The sequence below is a fragment of the Geotrypetes seraphini genome, chromosome 12, assembly GCF_902459505.1.
Source record: "Geotrypetes seraphini chromosome 12, aGeoSer1.1, whole genome shotgun sequence".
In the NCBI taxonomy this organism is placed as follows: Eukaryota; Metazoa; Chordata; class Amphibia; order Gymnophiona; family Dermophiidae; genus Geotrypetes; species Geotrypetes seraphini.
In genome coordinates this window covers 55187784-55209273 of record NC_047095.1, presented here as the reverse complement: position 1 = coordinate 55209273, position 21490 = coordinate 55187784, and the positions used below count along the sequence as shown (strand labels likewise).

Below are 21490 nucleotides of genomic sequence, written 5' to 3'. Positions count from 1 at the left end.
AAAGCCAGTGATGAACTGTAACAAGGCAGCATATTTAAAACAGTACAACAGAAAAGGAGATAAGGCTCATAAGTGTATATAAAAACTACTACTAATAATTTCTAGAGCGCTACCAGACGTACGGAGCGCTGTACAGTCACAAAGAAGATTGCAAGCTCATTCGAGCAGGGACTATCTAACCCAGTGGTTCCCAACCCTGTCCTGGAGGACCACCAGCCAGTCAGGTTTTCAGGATAGCCCTCATGAATATGCATGGGATAGATATGCACGCCTCTCACCTCCATTATATGCAAATCTCTCTCATGCACATTCATTAGGGCTATCCCAAAAAACCCAACTGGCTGGTGGTCCTCTAGGACAGGGTTGGGAACCACTGATCTAAACAATCAAGACAGACAAACAGGTTGCCAGGTCAGGAGCTACCGTTAAGAGGGGATGGTTAAACTGATGGCTAGGGTGAACAGAGGGTTACGAGTTGAAGGCTTTCTCCAAAAGTGGGTTTTCAGCTTATTTTTGAACAAGGGAAGACGGACTCGGGTAGTTTATTCCAGGCATACAGAGTAGTGAGCTGAAACTTTCCTTTGAAAATTACGGTGACTCATTTGACAGAATGACCACGCACTGGACCCAAAAAAAAAGAGAGCACCACTATGTGATGAAGCAAACAATTTTACAGCCCAAAATACGGTTTTGAAACTCCAATTGCTGAACACAAACGTTCTGTGCTGGCTGAGGTTTTTCTTTTCCCATTCTTGTTTGTCTATGGACTGCAATACATGCAAATAAGTCAAAAAGGTTTTGAGAGTATGATAAAGAGAGTACAACAGAATGTCAAGGGAATAGCAAATCCATCTGTGCTTTCGACAGTGTTAATAGACCATTATGATAACAATTCCTTCCAACTTCCTGAAATACAATAAATAGTCTATTTAAAAGGATACAAGGTAACTTTCTGTCATACATAATGAACGAGCAGGGGCTAGGCCTGGGGGCTTCTCTCATTTACATGTAGAGACTGCTCCCCAGTTTCTCTCCAGGAAGGGAGACAGGTGCTTCTGCTGCAGCACAGAAAGTAATGAGAAGTGGAAGAAAGAGGCAGTAGTTATGAGAGCTAATAAAATAAACAAGCAAGAGATTAGGATTCGTCTAAATTCTAGATAATACCTGAAGTCTGGACCAGCAGGGTAATTAGCATGTAAACTTCTTTTCAGCATAGCCTGTATATTGAGCATCTCCTGGATTCTATATATATTGCCCAAATTTGGGCACACTGCCGAGATGTATGTGCAGCTTAATTGGCTAACAAGCTCTTAACTATCAATGACTGGGTGCCAATAACTAATTATTGATGTTAACTGGAACTCATTAAAATTTATGTACGCATCTGACCGCATGCTACTCTATAAGGCAGGGCACCTCTGTAAAAAAATGGGGCATGTCCACGGAAGGAGCTTGGGTGTGTTGGCGGTGTTCTGAAAAGTTACACATCTAGTTATAGAACTCTAGGTAAGCATGCCTAATTTGGGCACCAGCATTTACACCAGGTTTCCATGGATATGGTCACCACTCCTGGAGCTATCCCTCAAAAAAATCCTACAAATTTTAATGCAAATTTATGGAGTAGATGTCTTTCTGGCCTATTTCAGTCAATGAGAGAGAAAATCACCTTTTCCTTAGCTTTGCCCTCTTAAGAGCCAGGCCGTAAGAATATGGAGCAGGGTCTTCTATATCAGTGTTCTTCAACCTTTTAATACCTATGGACTGGCAGAATTAGAAGAATTATTTTGCAGACCGGCGGTTGAAGAACACTGGGCTAAGTTGTGGGCCAGCCCGCCCATCTCTACCCCAGACCCCGCCCCCATAGTACTAATTGTAACACTATTTTTTTCCATTCATTTTTCATATATACACACAATATAATCTTACTAACAACACATAATGGTTAACCACAAAATTAAACTACATGCAGCACACTATGTTTCTCAACATTCATTCCTACCAGAACAGATTACTCCTATGCAAATAAGGGACCAAAAACTAAAAGTACTAATATAGACAAACAAACCCTAAGATTCAAGACTCTGCATGCAGTACAACCCCAGAGAAAAAGAAACAAATGCATCCGGAGCTTCTTTGACATGCAGCTCCTGATTGGTAAGGCCCGACTTTAATGCAGGAAGAGGTGGTCGGAGCATACAGCGAGTGATTTCCTTCACTCGCCAGCGCTCCGGCTGCCTTCTCCTGCCTGGTCATTCGTGGTCGGAAAATACCACGAATGACCGGGACCGTGAACCGCCGACTGCGAATTCGCAGGGGAGCACTGTATACAGTAGAGTGCTTTCTTGTGTAGGTTATTGTCAAGCTAGCAGGAGAGGGAAACAAGTATACTAGTCAAGTCTCTGCTGCCCCTCCCTATCATTTCTGTTATGAAAGAGGTACTATATTTAAAGGGTTGAGGGATGACCGCAGCACTATAGAACTATTGTGTGATTAGAATTGTGGGGGGTTTTTCATATAAGAGTTACTAAGGAGCTAAATGAGAGTGAATACCCGGCAGTGGAAATCTGAAATTAAACAACCGATGAACTAAATTTCATTCAACAGCTATGTTGAGAAAAAACTATCCCCAATAAAGAGTTACCCTACCTCTTAAAAAGTCTTTTATTATAGTATAGCACGCCATATGTGTGTCAGTGAGAGGGAAAGAAAGATGGTGTACACGGGGAATGGAAGAAAGTGGAGAATTTTTGGTCATAGGGAGGGAGTGAGGTACAGATAGGGAAGAGAAAGATGAGGGAGCAATGTGGTGGAAAGGGAACAGTGGGACAGACTGAAAGGGATGCAAGAGGGAGGAATGTTGGACATAGTGGTGAAGGGAATGGAAGGAGAGATGTGGCATGGTGCTGGAGAGGGGTGATAGAAGGAGAAATGTTGGGCATGGGGCTGGTGGGTAGGGGCGAAAGATGCTGCACATAGTCCAGGCGATGAGAGAGGGATAAATGATGGACCATGGTAGGAGGAACCAATGGACAGCAACAGAAGAATTTGCAGATGACGGGAAAGCAGAAAAAAGAAACTGGGACCAACTTGATGGAAAAATAATTCTCCAGACAACAAAGGTAAAAAACAGTATTGACTAAAATATGTTAGCTTTGGGAAATGTATATAGTGTTTTTGTATTGTGTTCAAAAGAGAAGGAAATGCATTTCTGGTTTTATTTCTACAGTGTAGTTGAAGTACTTGCTGACCCTTTGCTGTGGCCGATAGTGATCCCCAAGCACCGCAAGCAGAGGACCTCCTCTAGAGACAGCCAGAACTCCTCTCCACCAACCGCAGCAGCAGCTGGCAGCATCCATGAGCAACTGAGGTGCCAGGGATGTTACTGCTGTCTGCCAAGCTTGGCAAAAGGGAGCCCCGGCCACCTGCAGAGGAAGTCCTTAGCTGACATCTTGGGGGTCCTCATCAGCTGAGTATTTATGTTACATTAGAGGCTCTTGTAGAAATCCAGGAGGCTCTTGTAGAAATCCATTTACAAAGTATTCTTCCCAATTAATATTTCCAAATTAATAAAGTGTCTTTGCTTATTTGTAAATGGTCCTCTACCAGAGCCTTTAATTCAGTAGCATAATTAAATGAAATAACTACTTCTGAAGTTTATAGGGATGGGCGGGGACAGATTTGATTCCAGCGGGGACAGGTTTGATTTCTGTCCCCACGCAACTCTCTATTCTAGACACACACACCGCCGTCTACTCTGAGTGTTGGATAACTTTGTTACTTAAATGAAGCACTAATTTAATACCTGTGTTGTGTGTTTATTTAGGCTCCTTTTCTCTAATATTACATTTTGGTTAAGACCAGAAACCATTAAAAGTGACATCATATGCAATAATAGGGAGAATCAGAAGGAAGACAAACACCTTTTTACATCAGTGTACTTTATTTGAACAAAGTATTATGAAGCAATAAATATTGAATACTGTTATATTGAACATTAAAGCAACAAATATTGTATTCTTATTGAACGCTATCCACAGGAGATTTTAGACCTATTGATAAATGTGTACTCTGATTAAAATGTTGAGGCATGAATTAATATATCCATGAAACCTGAAAGTGCAATAGGGTGTCTTCTTTTCATGAAAAAAGTATATTTTGTTAATTTAATTTTTCTATCCCATCCTCCCCAAAGAGCTCAGGATGGCTTACAGGTCAACATACATAATATACAGTTAACAGGTTATAAAATGCCATAGTTACAGTAAAAGCTTTTTTTTCCTGGTACATATTTTTATACTGACATGACACATACTAGGGATCTAATACCAATATCCGTAATATACAGTTTACAGGTTATATTTGTCACAGTTACAGTACAAGATTTTGCAAGCTTTTATCCTAACGTGACAAATACTGAGGATCTTGTATCAATATACATTTCTTTGTAATCTATTGGTCGTGGGAGTTAGTTAAACAGGTATGTTTTTGTTGCTTTCCTAAAGTTGAGTAGTCCTTCAAAGGATGTTATCTGTGGGGGCTGTCAATTCCAGTGGGTTGGTGGTATAAGAACAGCCTTACTGAGTCAGACCAATGGTCCATCAAGCCCAGTAGCCCATTTTCACAGTGGCCAATCCAGGTCCCTAGTACCTGGCCAAAACCTAAGGAGTAGCAACATTCCAAGCTATCGATCCAAGGCAAGCAGTTTCTGCTTTTGATGTACCTAAAAAAATTATGAGTTTTTGCCTCTTTGGCAAGATTCTCTTCATATTCTTTCTTAGCTTTCTTTATCAATGCTTTGCATCTAACTTGCCAGTGCGTCTCTCTTCTTATTTTCTTCATTCGGATCCTTTTTTCCATTCTTTAAAGGATGTTTTTTTGGCTCTAATAGCCACTTTCACTTTACCTTTTAACCATGCCAGCTCTCATTTCCTCTGGGAGTAGGAATGTTGTTTGGCAGTTTGTAGTTGAAGGGCACGACCAGGGAACATTTTGAGGCCTATTTCATCCAGGGATTGGAAGGACCTGTTCGGCACGTATGGAGGAAGCTTGGCCTTCACTTAGCACAACACCATAAGAACATAAGAATTGCCGCTGCTGGGTCAGACCAGTGGTCCATCGTGCCCAGCGGTCAGCTCACATGGCGGCCCTCAGGTCAAAGACCAGCGCCCTGTCATGTAAGGATTTTAATGCTAGCATCAGACCCTTGAAGACACGTTTGACTATGGGCAGCTAGTGACTGAGAACTGACATCAGTCAATCACTGAGCGGCGCGGGACCAGGCAGGAAGCGCAAATGTCGCGCTCTGCTACCAAAGCCAGCCGTCCAGCAGGAGAGCGCGCTGGACTACCGCAACTTTAAAAAGGAACTGGGAGAAGGGAGAAGATGTATTCGCTCCATAAAACGCACCTACTTTTCCACCCCCTTTTTGGGGGCTAATTATGATGTTGTCCAGACATATCTATGTTATATGTGGAAATCGTAAGGAAATAAGATTTTATGTATGTGATATGGAAACCTGCACAGAAATGCATATACACCTCCCATTTTCCAAATTATTCTGTGAGGTTATTGTATACTGCATTTACCAGAACATGCCTTTCAAATTAATACTATTCCACTTTTCCTACAGAACGTTCTTCATTATATGTCAATGACTTCATTCAGTAAAGCTGCTTATAATCCTGAAATATTATCTAAAAATAAAATATTGTTTGACCGAGTATACAAATAAATTCCACAAAATGTTATAACTACAGTACTGTCCAATTTGGAACTGCTTTTCCTAAAAGGACAAAAATGCATTTTTGTTTGCCATAAACATGGTTTATATATACTGTATTGCAGGGAAATTTTAAGTTGAAATACTTTTTTTTCCCTCTAGCAAAAGAATTATTACCTGGCTGGCTGTGCACACTGGTTGCATGTCTTGGCAATGTTTTCCAGAAAAAGTTCAACTAAACTTTCAGATTAGCAAATTTGACCGTGTTTTTAAGGATACACCTGGCCACAAAAGTAAGAATAATCTGCTCTTTAAATGCTTGTGTTTTCAAAACCTCTCAACCAGACGTGAAATCCAAATTATATCTTGGACAGAGAGCACTGACCACAGAAACTAGTTACATAACTGCTTTCATCTGTGGTCAATTTCTGTCAATCAGATTTGTGAAGTGAGCCAAGGCTCAGCAAGAAGAGAGTCACACTCTAATATGGCCTACTTTTAACTTCTATTAGCTCTAGCTGATTTGGTAACATTTTGGAGTATTCTGTTGTTAAGGGTCACATACTATTTTGCAAATCATAGGCTGTTTCTCAACATTTAAACTGATCTTTGTAAGCAATGTTTGTTGCTTTATGCCATTACTTAACTGAGAAAAAAGTAACCAGGCAGTTAGGCTTTAACAAAAATGTGTGTAAAGGGCTCCTACCCATTCCAGCTCCAATGTCAATATGGCTGCTGTGACCTCCAGCAACAATTTTGCAAGACTGTCCATTAGAAGTCGCAGCAGCCATTTTGACCGCAGAGATTGCATAGTTAGGCATATGGACTGCGATTGCACCTGCCCAAAACTAGCCACTAGACCAGGGGTTGGTAACTTACAGCTCTTCTTGTATACGGCTGCAGCTCTCCAGACCCCAACCCTTTAATCTCCCTCTCAACTCCAAGAGCCCCCCATCTCTTAAGTACCTGGTGGTCCAGTAGGGGTCTTTGTGGAAGGAGCGCGGTCTTCTCGCTCCTGCCTCCTCACAGCTGCCTTCTAAAATAGCTGCCACGACCTCTCACAGCTGCTTGTGGCATTTCCTGTAGTACCGCAAGAGGTCGCGGCAGCCATTTTAGAAGGCAGCCGTGAGAGGGCTGCACTCCTGCCATAAAGTCTCCTGCCAGACCACTGGGTACTTCGGTAGGCCCGGGGGGAGGAATCATGAAGTTGGGAGGGAGATTAAAGGGTCGGGGCCTGGAGAGGGGAGAGAACTTCTATGGTTATGGGTTGGGGGAGGGATGAGATGTGCAGAGACCTGCAAGGGGATGGAGGGGAGAGAAGATACACCTTGCAGCTCTTTGTACATCTTGGGTCAAACATTTTGAATAAATTGGCTCTTTGCTGTAAAAAGGTTGCTGACCCCTACACTAGATCAACAGGGTAGGGGTGAAGAACTGAGAGTTCTTTTGGAGAAAGGGGAAGAGATCCATGGGCACAGCAAATAACTTTCATTTTCTGCTGAAATTGAAACTAGGCCAAATGCAAAACTTCAGGCTGGCTTCAGCAAGATGTATAATCCTTCCCTGAAACAAGCTATGTAAAGTTTCTGAAAGCAGATTTCCTTTCGGTAAAGGCATTCAAGCTACATTCAACACCCAATTGAGTAGGAAAAGTGAATTGAATTTAAAAATAAATAAATAAATTAGATTCAATAAGCTAAATTGAATCAAAAATTTTTTTCCCTGAATCGGGCAGCACTACTGTCAACTCCTAACTCAATCCCTTCTACCTTGCTGCACCTGGAACAACCCGACTCAATGCATCGAGCCCTGTCTCTCGTAGTCTTGAAGTACAGGTTTGAAGCATACTTTTTTGAAGCTGCGTTTAAGTCCTATCCTGCCAGCTTGTAAAGTAAAGAATGACATGAGGACACATTTTTCCCCCGTCCCCGTGGGAACTCATTTTCCCGTCCCGTCTCTCACGAGTTCTTTTCCTGTCCCTGCCCCATTCCTGCAAGCTCCATCCTCATCTGTACAAGCCTCAAACACTTTAAAATCATACGTGTTCACAGCTTGTGCAGTTCAGACAGAGCTTACAGGAATGGGGCAGCAACAACACTTACAGGGACAGAATGGGGAAATTGAGTTCCTGCGGGGATAGAGATAAATTTGTCCCCGTGTCATTCTCTATTCTAAAGAACCCACATCTGTTGTCATTCCCTCTTCCTACCCTACCCTCTCCATCTCTTAAGTCTCTTATAATTTCTACCTAAGTATCATGTACAAATTCACCTTTGTTCTCTATGTCTGTCAAAATTAAATGTAAGCTCTTTCGAACAGCTGCATGCGTCTCATAGCAGTTTAGAAATAATACATAGTAGTAGTAGAAATACTTTAAGGCACTGTTCTTCAACCGCCGGTCCGCAGGAAATTTCTGCGGACTTCGTCCATCGGACACTGCGGGACCAAGCGGAGACCGGTAATGTGGAAACTATGTGGTCAACCCTGAAATCAACTCTACACGAAGCAATTAGCCACTACATAAAATCAGTAAACAAATGGCAAAGAAACAATAAACCCCAATGGTTCACCAAGGAGATCTCGCACCTCATTAAGAAGAAGAAAAAAGCATTTCTATCCTACAAGCGTACGAAGAAAAGGGAAGCAAACGTGGAATATAAGTCCAGGTCTGCAGCGGTCAAAACGGCAGTTAGGGAGGCCAAACTTCGAGTGGAAGAAACTCTGGCAAAAAACATTAAGAAAGGGGACAAATCCTTCTTCAGGTATATTAGTGATAGGAAAAGGAACACAGACGGGATAGTATGCCTTAGGAGACCGGACGGAAACTACGCGGAAGCGGATTCCGATAAAGCCGAACTACTGAATGAATACTTCTGCTCAGTCTTCACCTGCGAGGCACCGGGACACGGTCCACAGTTGAAGGCAAAGCAAATTGCAGAAGACCCGTTTCAGAATTTTGAGTTCACAGCAGGAGACGTATACAGCGAACTGACAAAACTCAAGGTGAACAAAGCCATGGGACCGGACAATTTGCACCCAAGAGTGCTCAGAGAGTTGAACGATGTCCTTGGTGGAACCGTTGGCCGTGCTCTTCAATCTCTCACTTAGTACGGGGAAAGTTCCCTTGGACTGGAAAACAGCTAACGTCGTTCCTCTGCATAAAAAGGGTTGCAGAGCAGAGGCTGCGAATTATAGACCGGTTAGTCTCACATCAATAGTGTGTAAACTCATGGAAACACTAATTAAACGTAGATTAGACACGGTCTTGAATGAGGGGAGTCTACGGGATCCCAGTCAACATGGATTCACCAAGGGTAGATCCTGCCAATCTAATCTCATCAGCTTCTTCGATTGGGTAACAAGAAGGTTGGACCTGGGAGAGTCCTTGGACGTCGTGTACCTGGACTTCAGCAAAGCCTTTGACAGCGTCCCACACCGCAGGCTGCTGTACAAGATGAAATCGATGGGGTTAGGAGAGACACTAACTGCATGGGTCAATGATTGACTAAGTGGCAGACTTCAGAGGGTGGTGGTTAACGGTACCCTCTCTAAAACATCGGAGGTGACCAGTGGAGTGCCGCAGGGCTCAGTCCTGGGTCTACGTCTACTCCTTTTCAATATATTCAAAGGAGATCTGACTCAAGGGCTTTAAGGTAAGATAACATTATTCGCTGATGACGCTAAACTATGTAATATAGTCAGTGAATGCAATCTACAGGATACTATGGCGCAGGACCTGCTTACATTAGAAAGTTGGTCCTCGACCTGACAGCTAGGCTTCAACGCCAAGAAATGTAAGGTCATGCACCTCGGAAGAGGAAATCCATGCAGAGCTTACACCTTGAACGGAGAAACTTTAACTAGGACTACAGCAGAACGAGATTTAGGAGTAATCATCAGTGCAGACATGAAAACTGCCACTCAAGTGGAGAAGGCTTCATCTAAGGCAAGGCAGATAATGGGTTGTATCAAGAGAAGTTTCGTCAGCCGGAAGTCTGAAGTCATAATGCCGCTGTACAGAGCCATGGTGAGACCTCATCTGGAATACTGTGTGCAATTCTGGAGGCCACATTACCGTAAAGATATGCTCAGAATTGAATCGGTTCAGCGGATGGCCACCAGGATGGTCTCGGGGCTCAGGGGTCTCCCATACGAAGAAAGACTGAACAAATTGCAGCTCTACACTCTCGAAGAACGTAGGGAGAGGGGAGACATGATTGAGACATTTAAGTACATCACAGGACGTGTCGAGTTGGAATATGATGTTTTCTTTTCTCAAAGGACCCTCAGCCACAAGAGGGCATCCGCTCAAACTCAGGGGAGGGAAATTTCATGGCGACGCCAGGAAGTACTTCTTCACGGAAAGAGTGATAGACCATTGGAACAAGCGTTCATTGCAGGTGATCGAGGCCAGCAGCATCCCAGACTTTAAGAATAAATGGGATACCTACATGGGTGAAGATAAGGAATAGCAGTACTGAATAGCCTGCAACAGAAAAAAGGGTTTAGTAAATGTTGATGAACATTCCCCTCTTCAATGAATGCATGGAATGTGTAAATAAATCTGCAGCTCTTCAAAAATGTATAAGACTGAAAGTTAAAAGCTATGCAGGTAATAAAACCTAGGAATAACTGAACTAATATTTGTCTAACTGGTCACTGGGCTCTAGGCAATCAATTTCAGGAAAGTTCAAGTTCATTACAACATCAACTGCAAACAAAAAAAAGGTATGATCTAAGCGTTCACCCTTTTAAATAGCCAGACCTGTAAGACTAATTCTAAATGCAATGTTTAATAGCAAAGCTCTGCTAAAGTGCTTAATAATACACAAGAAATCAGAGTATCAGGAAATAATTGTTTGTTAATGAGGTATCTCTATAATAAAACCCTAAGCGGCGCATGCGCACTTCTACTTGCGTGTTCCGTATGTCCGTGGCCAGAAGGAGTGCGCATGCGCGCCTACAACTGCCCCACACTCGCAGCCCTGTTTGCTGTTCCGAGCTGCTGAGGATTCTCCTGAAGGCCCTGGCAGAGGGTCGGGTGCTGCTCCTGCATGGGACTGGCAAGATGAAGGTGTTTGCCGCCGCGGCTATAGGTCCCCTGCCCACCCATCCCACTGCAAGGCCAACGCACCTATCTGGAGTCCCCTGCTGCCGACCCCCCCCTCACAAAATCCGGTGCTTGCTCACCGTTCTCGCAGTGCTGCTGCTTGAACTCTTCAGCCATAGGCAGCATGAGTGAAGTAATCAAACTGCCTTCGGTGACCCAGAAGCTTTTCCTCTGCTACTGCTTCCTGCCTCCACATAGGCGGAAAACAGTAGCAGAGAGAAAGCTTCCAGGTCATCAGAGGCAGCATGTTTACTTCACTCATGCTGCCTATGACCAAAGAGTTAGAGCAGCACCGCAAGGAGATCGGTGAGCAAGCAGTGAGGGATGGGGATGGATCACTCAGTGAGGGATGGGGAGGAATAGCATGGTGAGGGTAAGAGATGCTGGACCTCAGGGATGGGGAGAAAAGTAAAGTAAAGGACCAGACCTGCTAGGGAAGAAAGGGAAGGGACAGAGAGAGATGCCAGACCATGGGAGGAAGAGGAAGGAAAGGGGATGTTAAGACTACTGAATGCGAAAGGGAAAGGGGGTGGGGGTGGGGGGAGAGAGAGAGAATAGAGAGATGTCAGACCAGGGAAAGGAAGGAGGGGGAAGAGGTTCAAGACTAAGGCAGGGGGAGGGGAAGGGAAAGACAGAGATGCCAGAACAAAAAGGGGGGGAAGAGAAAGAGGGGAGAGAGATGCCAGACTGGGAAAGAGGATAAAGATACCAAACCATAGGAGGGGTAAAGAGAGAGAGGAGATGGTACACAGGGATGGAGGGAAAGAGGAGAGATAGGGAGGACATGGTGTACAGGGATGGGATGAGGCAGCCAACTCCCAAAAAATGAATAAGCAAAACTTAGCTTCAAAAGATTTTCATCCAATGTCCAAGGGAAGTGAGACAGGGCAGATGAAACGCCAGAAGACCAGGTTCAACCAGCCTGGTTTCGGGAACAATGGCTCCTCCTTTCTTCCCAGCTCTCCTGGAGGACTGCCATTGATTGATTTGTTCAGTTATGGGTTCCTGAGGAAGGGACTTGTTCCCGAAACCAGGCTGCTTGAACCTGGTCTTCTGGCGTTCCATTTGCCCTGTCTCACTTCCCTTGGACATTGGATGAAAATCTTTTGAAGCTAAGTTTTGCTTTTTCATTTTTTGGGAGTTGGCTGGGGGGTTCCCTGATTGGTTGCTGTAATAGTGCCCTGTGTTTATTATGCACTGCTTTTTTGGTGATAGTGTCATTTTGATTTAAAAACACACACTCTGGTACCCTATGATGGTGTGTAGGTGTATGCCTTCCCGGCGCCACCTTGATGCGTGAAGCGTTGGTGTTACGCTCCCGTCGCTGTCCCTTCGCACTGAGGGTACCTAAGTCTTGTAAAATTCTGATAGTTATTTACCTTATTCACATTATTGTGTTGGTTATTGATTTAACCTTTGCTGGGGACACTGTTTCACTACCACTCTTGGGAACCTTTGACCTTTTTGCAGTAATTTACATGTCATTTGATAACTGTATGTGCACTGGGAAGCCATGAGCTGAAATTTAGCACACAGCTTGTTACATCAGCCCTTCAGTGGTGAGCAGTTTGCTTAAGCATCCCATGGTAAGGGCGTTACTGTTGCCCTGTGGATGGGGGTGTCTGTAGGGCAAGGAGAGCTATGTATATATAAACTGTCATGCCCCATAAAAAGTTTCCTGAATTTGAATGTGGAAAGAGGAACTGAAGATTTCTTTTTGGAACGATAATGAATAAAGAATAACCCTTCTACATTTAAATAGGATGCCATTTATGACAAAATGAACAATTCTGTTGGGTATACAAGGCAGAAAAAGAAGTCAAAATATAATAATCAACTAAGACACAGATCAAACATACACCAGTAATGAGAAATTTGAACCAAATAAGCGTTCTCATGCTCCTAGACTAGAATGCAAAGGTTACCACAGGCTCTAAGCTGGCTTATAATGCCCAATATTTTCCCCTATGTCAATACATTTCAGTCCTGGATAGGTTTTTTTCAAACATTCCTACTCCACCCTGCAATGGCAGAAGAAAATAAGTCCAATGTACCTGATCTGTAGGTAAACAAAAAAGGTTGTGCTTGGTATCTCTACAATTAACTTACTGCCCTTTGCCTTTGAACTATGGGGAATCCTGAAGGGGTTACACAAAAGTCCAATATGCATTATGATGGGACATATTTCCTAGATTACAGGTATTTAATTTGTTTTCTATCCCATTCTTAAACCTATTTGAGTGTAGGTAAACTTATTTCTGCCATTGCAAAACAGTACTGTCCAGAGAACGGCCTGGTCACACCCAGTACAATGCCAACTTCTTACCTGCCACAGTAAGAGTAGATATGAGAAAAGCAGGCAAGGATAGCCAGAGAGAGAGAGAGGTAGAAATCTGAAGATACACATTAAACAAATGTAAGCTAGTTTATAATTTTGTACAGCACAAATAACTTCAGGTAATTTTCAACTAGACAAACCAAAAATGTATACTTCCATCCTTTTAAGGAGAAAAAGGAGAAGGGTGGGGGGAATACATTTAGGTGTGGGAACTGGGAGAGGGGAGGAGCATAGAAATTGCAAAGTACTGTATAGTGAGACAATAGGCAGAGATGTAAGTTCATATGCATGAAATATGTTTACTTCCAACTTGACTTTGCTTTCCAAAGCCAAGTTTTCTTAACTGTAACAAATGAGTGTTCAACAAACAGGTATGCCATAGAAAAGGGAGCAGGGGCAAGTTCCAACTTTTGCACAACATGCAGGTAGAAATCAGAGCACATTTGTCCTGGATTTAGAAGGGAACCACAGTCTTGAGACGATGCTGAAAACATCACTGCTAAGCTAGGTTATAGAAGAAGAAAAAAAATGGGGAAATCCAGAGTTCTCTGAGGAAGAGACAACCCTCATGCAAAGGGTGGCAAAAAAGGCGAGGTGGAAAACCGATATGCTGTCTCCTGCATATCCAACAGTTACAGAACAGAGCTGCAATTCTGAAGATCCAGGTTCTAAATTCAATGGGTTCTAAATTCCACAGCTACTATTCATTTGATCAGTGGCTCCCGAACCTGTTCTGGGGGAACTCAAGCCACTCAGGTTTTCAGGATATCCACAATGAATATTTACAAATGAGATTTGAATGCAGTGAGAGAGGTGCACACAAATGTATCATGAATATTCATTGTGGACACGCTGAAAACCTGACTGACTGGGGGTTCTCCCAGGACAAGTTTGGGAACCACTACATTAGATCAATTAACACTGTGATCTAAATGTTCAAAGCGCCCTGCCTGAAACACTAAATCTGAAATGTATTTATTAAGGAAGATCATTATTGCACTTTACCCAAACGTTCATTTTTGGACAACTTTTACTAGTAGTACAATGGAGACTGCACACAAGCATTCATCTGTAGACATACTGGAAGGTGATGCCATTTGATGGATTTCACTAAAATCTGGTAGCAGGTGTCTTGCCAAAGTGTCAGTAATGGTGCTAAACTTCAAATGAAATCCATTAAGTAAAACTGTTCCTGTGGTGTCTCGAGAGTAAGATTGGCAGCGACATCTATGGAGCAGGAATGAGCAGACTGTGTTGAAACATGGTACTTGCTGTCCATGTGTTATGCTACTAGCACACACATTCAATACTTGTTAAATTATTTAATGATTTAAACTAGACTTTGCAGCATTCCTTTCATGATCACCAGAACATATCTACTGTACAATTAAAATAGATGATTACAATATTGGTCTCTTCCTTGAGAAATGGATTACCTTATTACTGTTAAGAAAACCTGAATCTAAATACAGTATATCCAAGCATATCTAAAACTGTACTTTTGCCTTTTGTATGTCATAATTAGATTGTAATTGTAATACCAGGTGCAACGCAGTGTGCACCTGGTAGCACTACAGAAATAATAAGAACATAAGAAGTTGCCCCTGCTGAGTCAGACCACAGGTCCATCTTGCTCAGCGGTCCGCTCCCGCGGCGGCCCATCAGGCCTAGTGCCTGAACAGTGGTCCCTGATTAATTTTGTAACTTACCTCTAATCCCATCCCTATAATCTACCTCTCTTATCTGTACCCCTCAATCCCTTTGTCTTCCAAGTACCTATCCAAAGCTTCTTTGAACCCCTGTAGCGTGCTCCTGTTTATCACATCCTCTAGTAGCGCGTTCCATGTATCCACCACCCTCTGTGTGAAAAAGAACTTCCTGGCATTTGTTCTAAACCTCTCCCCTTTCAATTTCTCTGAGTGCCCCCTTGTACTTATTGATCCCCTTAATTTGAAAAATCTGTCCCTGTCTATTTTTTCTATGTCCTTCATGATCTTGAAGGTTTCTATCATGTCTCCTCTAAGTCGCTGCTTTTCCAGGGAGAAAAGCCCTAGCTTTTTCAGTCTGTCAGTATATGAGAGGTCCTCCATGCCCTTTATTAGCTTAGTTGCTCTTCTCTGGACCCTCTCAAGTACCTCCATGTCCTTCTTGAGGTTGTTCTCCTGTGAATTCTTTAGAACATTGGATACACCTCTAATAATAATATTGTAATTTATAGCTAAAGAGACATATGATCAAGAAACTGTTTTATTTTACTTTTGTGATTATGATAAACATACCGAGGGCCTCAAAATAGTACCTGGCAGGCTGCGAGTTTGAGACCACTGCCTTAGTGCATCTAGCCCTTGGTCATCACTGGTACCAATCACCATCACAAAACATACCTGAGCAGAAATTCCCATTAACACTTTTTAAGAAAACATTTTCAGCAACTCATGAGTTACCACCTATTCTTATTTAGTTTGCAACTATGGTAGATCAAAAAACATTTTAGCAACTGTCAACAGCATACTTACACAATAATGACTGTTCTGTCACTGTTAAAAATATCATAGCTCTAGTTAATATGAAACCATAACTACAGTCTTAGCTTGAAATAGATTTGGCTACAGGACAAGTTTAAAACAGGCTTACAGCTACATGTAAGTGCACTAAATGTAAAACCATAAGTTTAAAATCTTAGGATTTATCCCAAACTTGTCACACTGGAGTTCATCATACAATTCCATTATTTAAAAAATAAAATATTTTATTGCACAAGACATCTACCAGAGCAGAGTTACCAGTAGTGCAATCACAGATAAGAAAAACTACTACAATCTCACTCTCACGCAGTACCTGTGAGAGTGAGATTGTTTTTGAGGGGAGAAAACAAAGACATATTGCTTAATTAAGATGAATAGGCAGAAAGAATTCATGGGATTTAAAATACAGATGTTCCCTGATCTATCACGGGATACCCAAAAGCGTCGCCTTGAATTTCTTTTGTTGAAACCAGGTGTTCTATCTTTAGGTGCTTCTTTTTATTTGCGACATCCTTGTAAATGTATAGTGCACCACCATACAGTTAAATATGTTTTCTTTGAGCCTAATCAATTGACTTCTTTCATAGCGTTATCCCGTTTGGAGGCAGAAAATTTTAAGCCCTAGGACTATTATAGAATAACTCCTGCACTCAGCCTTATAGTCATTTCTATGTATAAGGATGCACATTATGTTCAATTCTTTTTCTTTTGTTCTCACTAAAAGAATATATTGAATCTTATAATTTGAGGACTTGAGCACATTAGCTATAAATTATCTTTGTGTTATGGTATGATTTTCTTGATGTACATAATGCTAATTTTGCTTTCTGTACAAGTTTTTTCTTGGTTGTTTGATTTGAAAATCAATAAATATAATTATTAAAAAAAAAAATTAAGATGATAAAAGGTGCTAAAATGCAAGCAACAGAAGTAATAATCCAATGTTTAATACATTTTAAGTATCTGCATAAGGAAACAGATACAGATTTGTAGTGGTAAGAAGTGTGTGTGTGGGGGGGCTAACTTTCGATTCAAGAAAGGAAATATAAATGTGAATCTACCCAGAATGATAGAGGACACATCAGATGTAGGTAAGGCATTCAAGTCTGTATAACTGACAGAAGGGAGTTATTAGCTAAAGAATGACCAGGGATGGCAAGGTGGAGATAGGGCTACCACTCACTACATACTACCAAAAAACCTGAGGATGCTCAAGGGAGAGGGAATACAAAGCAAATTCAGAAAGCGTTTTTCATTAAGTTAGCAATTTGTACAAGAAGCTTCATATAGTATGAGTTATCTTGCAGGAATCTGCTCTCTTTATGGACCTCTACCCAAATTCATATTAAGTGATGTTTAGTACAAAAAGGTCAGCAAAATTGCTTGATAAGTTATGAGCTTTATAGAGTTTGATTAGTCCATGATAAATTATTTGGTAACAAGTGTTTTATAAGAACATTAAGAATGAAAAAAGGAAACAGGAAAAATCAACTAAAATACTGTACAAAAACATACTTTTAAATTTTAACTGCATTTTCCTGAAGAACTCCAACAGGTTCAATTATTACAACAATTGTAATGAAAGGTACTACTTAATGTATCTAGCCCACATCAGCATACATATTCCCGATGTGTTCCCAATGGGATTACTGTAACTCTCTTCTTTGCAACCCAGAAACACCGAGATCTCAAGAAATACTAACACATTATCATGAATACTGCAAGAAAATCGGGACTGAAACGGTAGTCTGGTGCGCTTAACCCCAAATTCTGTAATTCGGAAGGTTGATGACAACATTGAAAGGGGGGGGGGGGGGGAGAGACACCACTCTACGTGCGAGCTGTCAAGTTTAGTTTACATTACCGGACATCTCTGAGAAACAATAAATGATACTCCGTTCTTTTTTTTATTTAAGCCTTGAGTCTAGAGCGCAAAGCTAAAACTAATTTGACAGCAACGCTCCGTGTTTATTTAGTGTCCAGCCCAGGCAACCTCCCTCTTGCTCTAGTCAAAAGTGTATAACCGCAGGGCCACATTCCACAAAGCTCCTTGACCACCCTTTCAAACCTACGAGGAAAGCAGCCCAAATCCCCGATAAACGATTCGGACTTGCAAGCCAAAATCAAATCGGCAGCTCTCCCGCGCCCAGCCGCCGCCTTACCTCCGCGTCCACCACCTCGTGGTAGGCGGGCGGGGGGTCGAAGCCCCCGCTCCGGCCGCTGCTCTCGCCGTCCCCTCGGGGGCCCCCCGGGCCGCTGTCCATCGGCTCGTAGCCGTACTCCAGGCCGGGCCTCTCGTTGGTCAGCAGCGCCACCGCCTCGTTGATGTCGTTCTTGGCCAGGCGGAGGGCCTTGCGGATGGCCCCCGGGTCCGAGAAGCCCATGCAGAGCAGCGTGGTCATGTGCTGCTCCTCCTCCGTCTCCATGGCTGGGCGCGTCGACTGCAGCGCGGCTCCCCCCCAACCCCCCCCGCCCCTCACCCCGCTACCAGGCTCTCCACCTCCCCCGAGCCGCTCTGCGCGCCGCCATGTTTGCAGCCTCTACTTCCTCATCCCATCTTCCCCCGGAAGCGGCCGCCTCGCGCGGGCGCCCTGGTCACGTGCGCAGGAGCGGCTGCCTCGAGAGCTCAGCGCCTGTGCTTAGAATAACTGCCTCTGCAGAGAATAGTGGCCATAGGAGCCTACTTTCCCATTTGTGTCCAGTCAGTATATGTGTTTATGTTTAAGTCTACTAACTTTGAGACTATATTGTACAATATTTTAACACTAATTGGTTTTGTTTCTTTTAAAGATTACTTTTTTTAAAAAAATTATTTATTTATGCAATTTTCAAAATACATTTCCAAGCATAAACATCTTGAACAGAAAGAAACAGAAATAAAATCACCAATTTACGAAGAACAAATCATATTTCAAAAAAAATTTTCAATTAATTCTGTCATTCTCAAGTCCTCAACATCTAGAGATGCCAAGATTCATTAAGTGACTAAACATAATATAGGAAACAAGGAAAGAAGAAAAAGACAGCCTATAATGGTAGGAGATTGATTCTTCATGAGAGATTATTTTTTTAATTATTGCCATTTAGAAATTTGAATAAGCGGTATAAATTTTTTTTTAATAAACTTGAAACTTGAGAGTCAAGGTCTATGCTCAGGATTGGGGGGTGCTCAAGCACCCACAGAGCTGGCTCCTACGATGGTGGCCATGGTAGTCTGCTGGAACGGGGCAGGGCAGTGTGTCCAAATTGCTCAGTTTTTTGCATATTAGGATATCAAAGAAGCCAAGTTACTCAGTTCTAGGTTGGAGAATTTGGGACAGTTTTGCAGCCCTGATTTCTGTGGAAACAAGGACTGAAATTCCCACACCGGTTTGGTATGAAAGTTCAAAATCAGGACTGGCCCAAAAAGTCTCCAGCCTTGAACTGGGTAACTTGGCATCTCTGTGATGTTGATATCGGAGGAGCCAGCTCTGTGGATGCCAGTGGTTATTAGTTCCCCAATATTGAGAAAGTTCCTTAGCTGTGTTAAGGGGGAGAGTAATTTCTATCGTGTTTGGCATCCTCATTTTGAAATGTTGGCACCTATGATTGATTAACGAACCTCACTCCTAAGCCATGATATGTAGAGTAGGATCCTAGCTCTCCCAGATGAAGGCACTAGTTATATGGGATAGCTTTTAGTTGGACTAACTTATCCTTGGATTTAAATCCTATGCAGTTTGTGTATAATATGTATCATTTTTTTATATGCTGCTGGATGCGTAGAGTGGTGATAAGCCTCTGCCCCAAAAGATCTTGCAATCTAAGGGGCTGATGCAGAACGGAATGGCTCAATTCATCATGTCCTAAACCCTCTGCATGCTCTTCTCTGGCTTTAAGGCACCCCTCTGCAATGCTGAAACCCTTCAGAAGTCCAAGATTGGGACTCCAGGTTTTCTTTACCTCTCTTTTAACCCTTTCATTGGCAGATGGTGAAACGGCTACTTTACATAACTTGATGTTAAATGAGAGCAACGGTGCCAAGGTAACAGGCATTTGGAGATGCAGATCTCCCATAAGAGCCATAGCAACACATGTTGCTTTTGAGCAACAATGCCAAATGAAGGGTTAAACTTGTTTCATTGCATATACAAAGCTTGCTTTGTAACCAACCAACGTCATAGAAGGCAATATATTCCTGAAAAGGTCCTGCCTTACTGAGGGGCTCCACCTGAAAAGTCTTCATATCTATTTAGAACTGCTGGCGTTTATTTTTAATCTATGATCTGAAGCTCGAAAGTGCCTATAAGAAGAGGCTTGCTGATTGGAGGGTTTACATGCTCACCTCCTGTGACATGCTAACACTGATCAATGCAATCTGTGGGGAGGAAATAATTTTAGACGGGTTTTGGAGGACATTATGCCCCCCACCCCCCCAAATGCTGAATTGACACAATCCAGGAGGAGAGGGGAAGGGAAACCTATTTGGTGTGTGGGGAGGTGTTTGTTTCATTGCAGGATGTTTCATGGGACGGTTCAGCGCTGAAACAGCTGCAATGAATCGTCCTAGACCTGATGCAGAAAGCTTCTTGCAGGTTTAAAAGTGTTTTACTGCAGGATAGCAATTCAGAAAGAGTTTTAATGCAAGTATTTACTCATGAGAAAACCCTTGGCACACACTGCATAAATACAGTGTTTAGCTATTCAATGGAATACACTATTAAAAAGTTCTGGACAAGCAGTGTAGAAGGGTTGGTTGAGAATGTACTGGCACCACTTCTGTTTTCCCAAACTACCCTGCCCCAGCACTGTTCTGCATTGGCTCTCAAAATAAAAAAAATATCCCTGGTGTCTACTGGCATCGCCTTAATCTTCTACTGACTCAAAATCCCCTCAAAACCCTGGTGTTTAGCAGCACCCTCCCTTTCCTGCAACTCCAAAAATAATCCCTGGTGTCTAGAGATGCCAGTCTCTCCAACTTTCCACTACTACTTATTTCTGTAGCTCTGCTAGACATATGCAGTGCTGTACACTTGACCCCTGCCACAGGTGCTCCCAAATCCCAGTATCCCCCCCGACTCAAAAACACCCCCTCCATTCCCTGGTGTCTAGTGGTACCCACCTGAATTCTCCCCTCCTCTGGTATACCTTAAGAAGCATCATACCTTAAGAAGCAGGAACTTGCCCTTGCCTTTGGTGCCACCATCCTGAAAAATGCCAGCTCCCTACCCTTGGGATGAACCAAATGGGGCCAGTTTGCCATATAAGGCAAATTTTCCCTTATATGGCAGACTTGCATCACCCAGGACAGCGAGCTGCCATTTTTTCAAGCTGGTGGTGCCGGAGGCAGGAGCAAGTAAGCATCGTTGACATCGTCATTGCCTTGGACAAGATGGCATACATCTCAGAGTACTGATAGAATTGGAAAATGAATTTGCAGAGCTATTGTTAGTAATTTGTAATTTATCTTTAAAATCCTAAATGGTGCCAGAAGACTGGAGCGTGGAAAATGTGATGCTAGGTTTTTTTTTTTTAATAAATCTTTATTGATTTTCAAGTAGTAACAGTGCAATACATATGAATCTGAATGTATAACAAATCAAGAAAAGCGCTTTGAACTTAAAAATATTTAAAAGTAATCTTTTTCCCCCACCCTCTTATAAATGCAATAATCCTTCCAATAAGCCACTCTTATTTAAAGTAGTACATTCCCAGCCCCCTCCCTCCCACCCATGATGTATAAGGAAATCAGACAAAAATTAAAGAGAAATGACAACTATATAGAAGCAATAAAAGATGCCAATGGGCCCCACACCAAG

At 42.6% G+C, this 21490-nt stretch overlaps 1 protein-coding gene across 3 annotated transcripts in view; it reads right to left on the bottom strand.

Moving 5' to 3' along the window:
- Positions 1 to 18145, bottom strand: part of USP24 (ubiquitin specific peptidase 24) — a 245365-nt gene extending 227220 nt beyond the window's left edge. For all 3 annotated transcript variants that reach the window (XM_033915761.1, XM_033915763.1, XM_033915762.1), the window contains exon 1: positions 17855 to 18145. In XM_033915761.1, coding sequence (XP_033771652.1) covers positions 17855 to 18118 — 264 coding nt within the window. In that variant the 5' untranslated portion in view covers positions 18119 to 18145. The remainder of the gene's footprint in view (positions 1 to 17854) is intronic.
- Positions 18146 to 21490: the final 3345 nt, after the last annotated feature.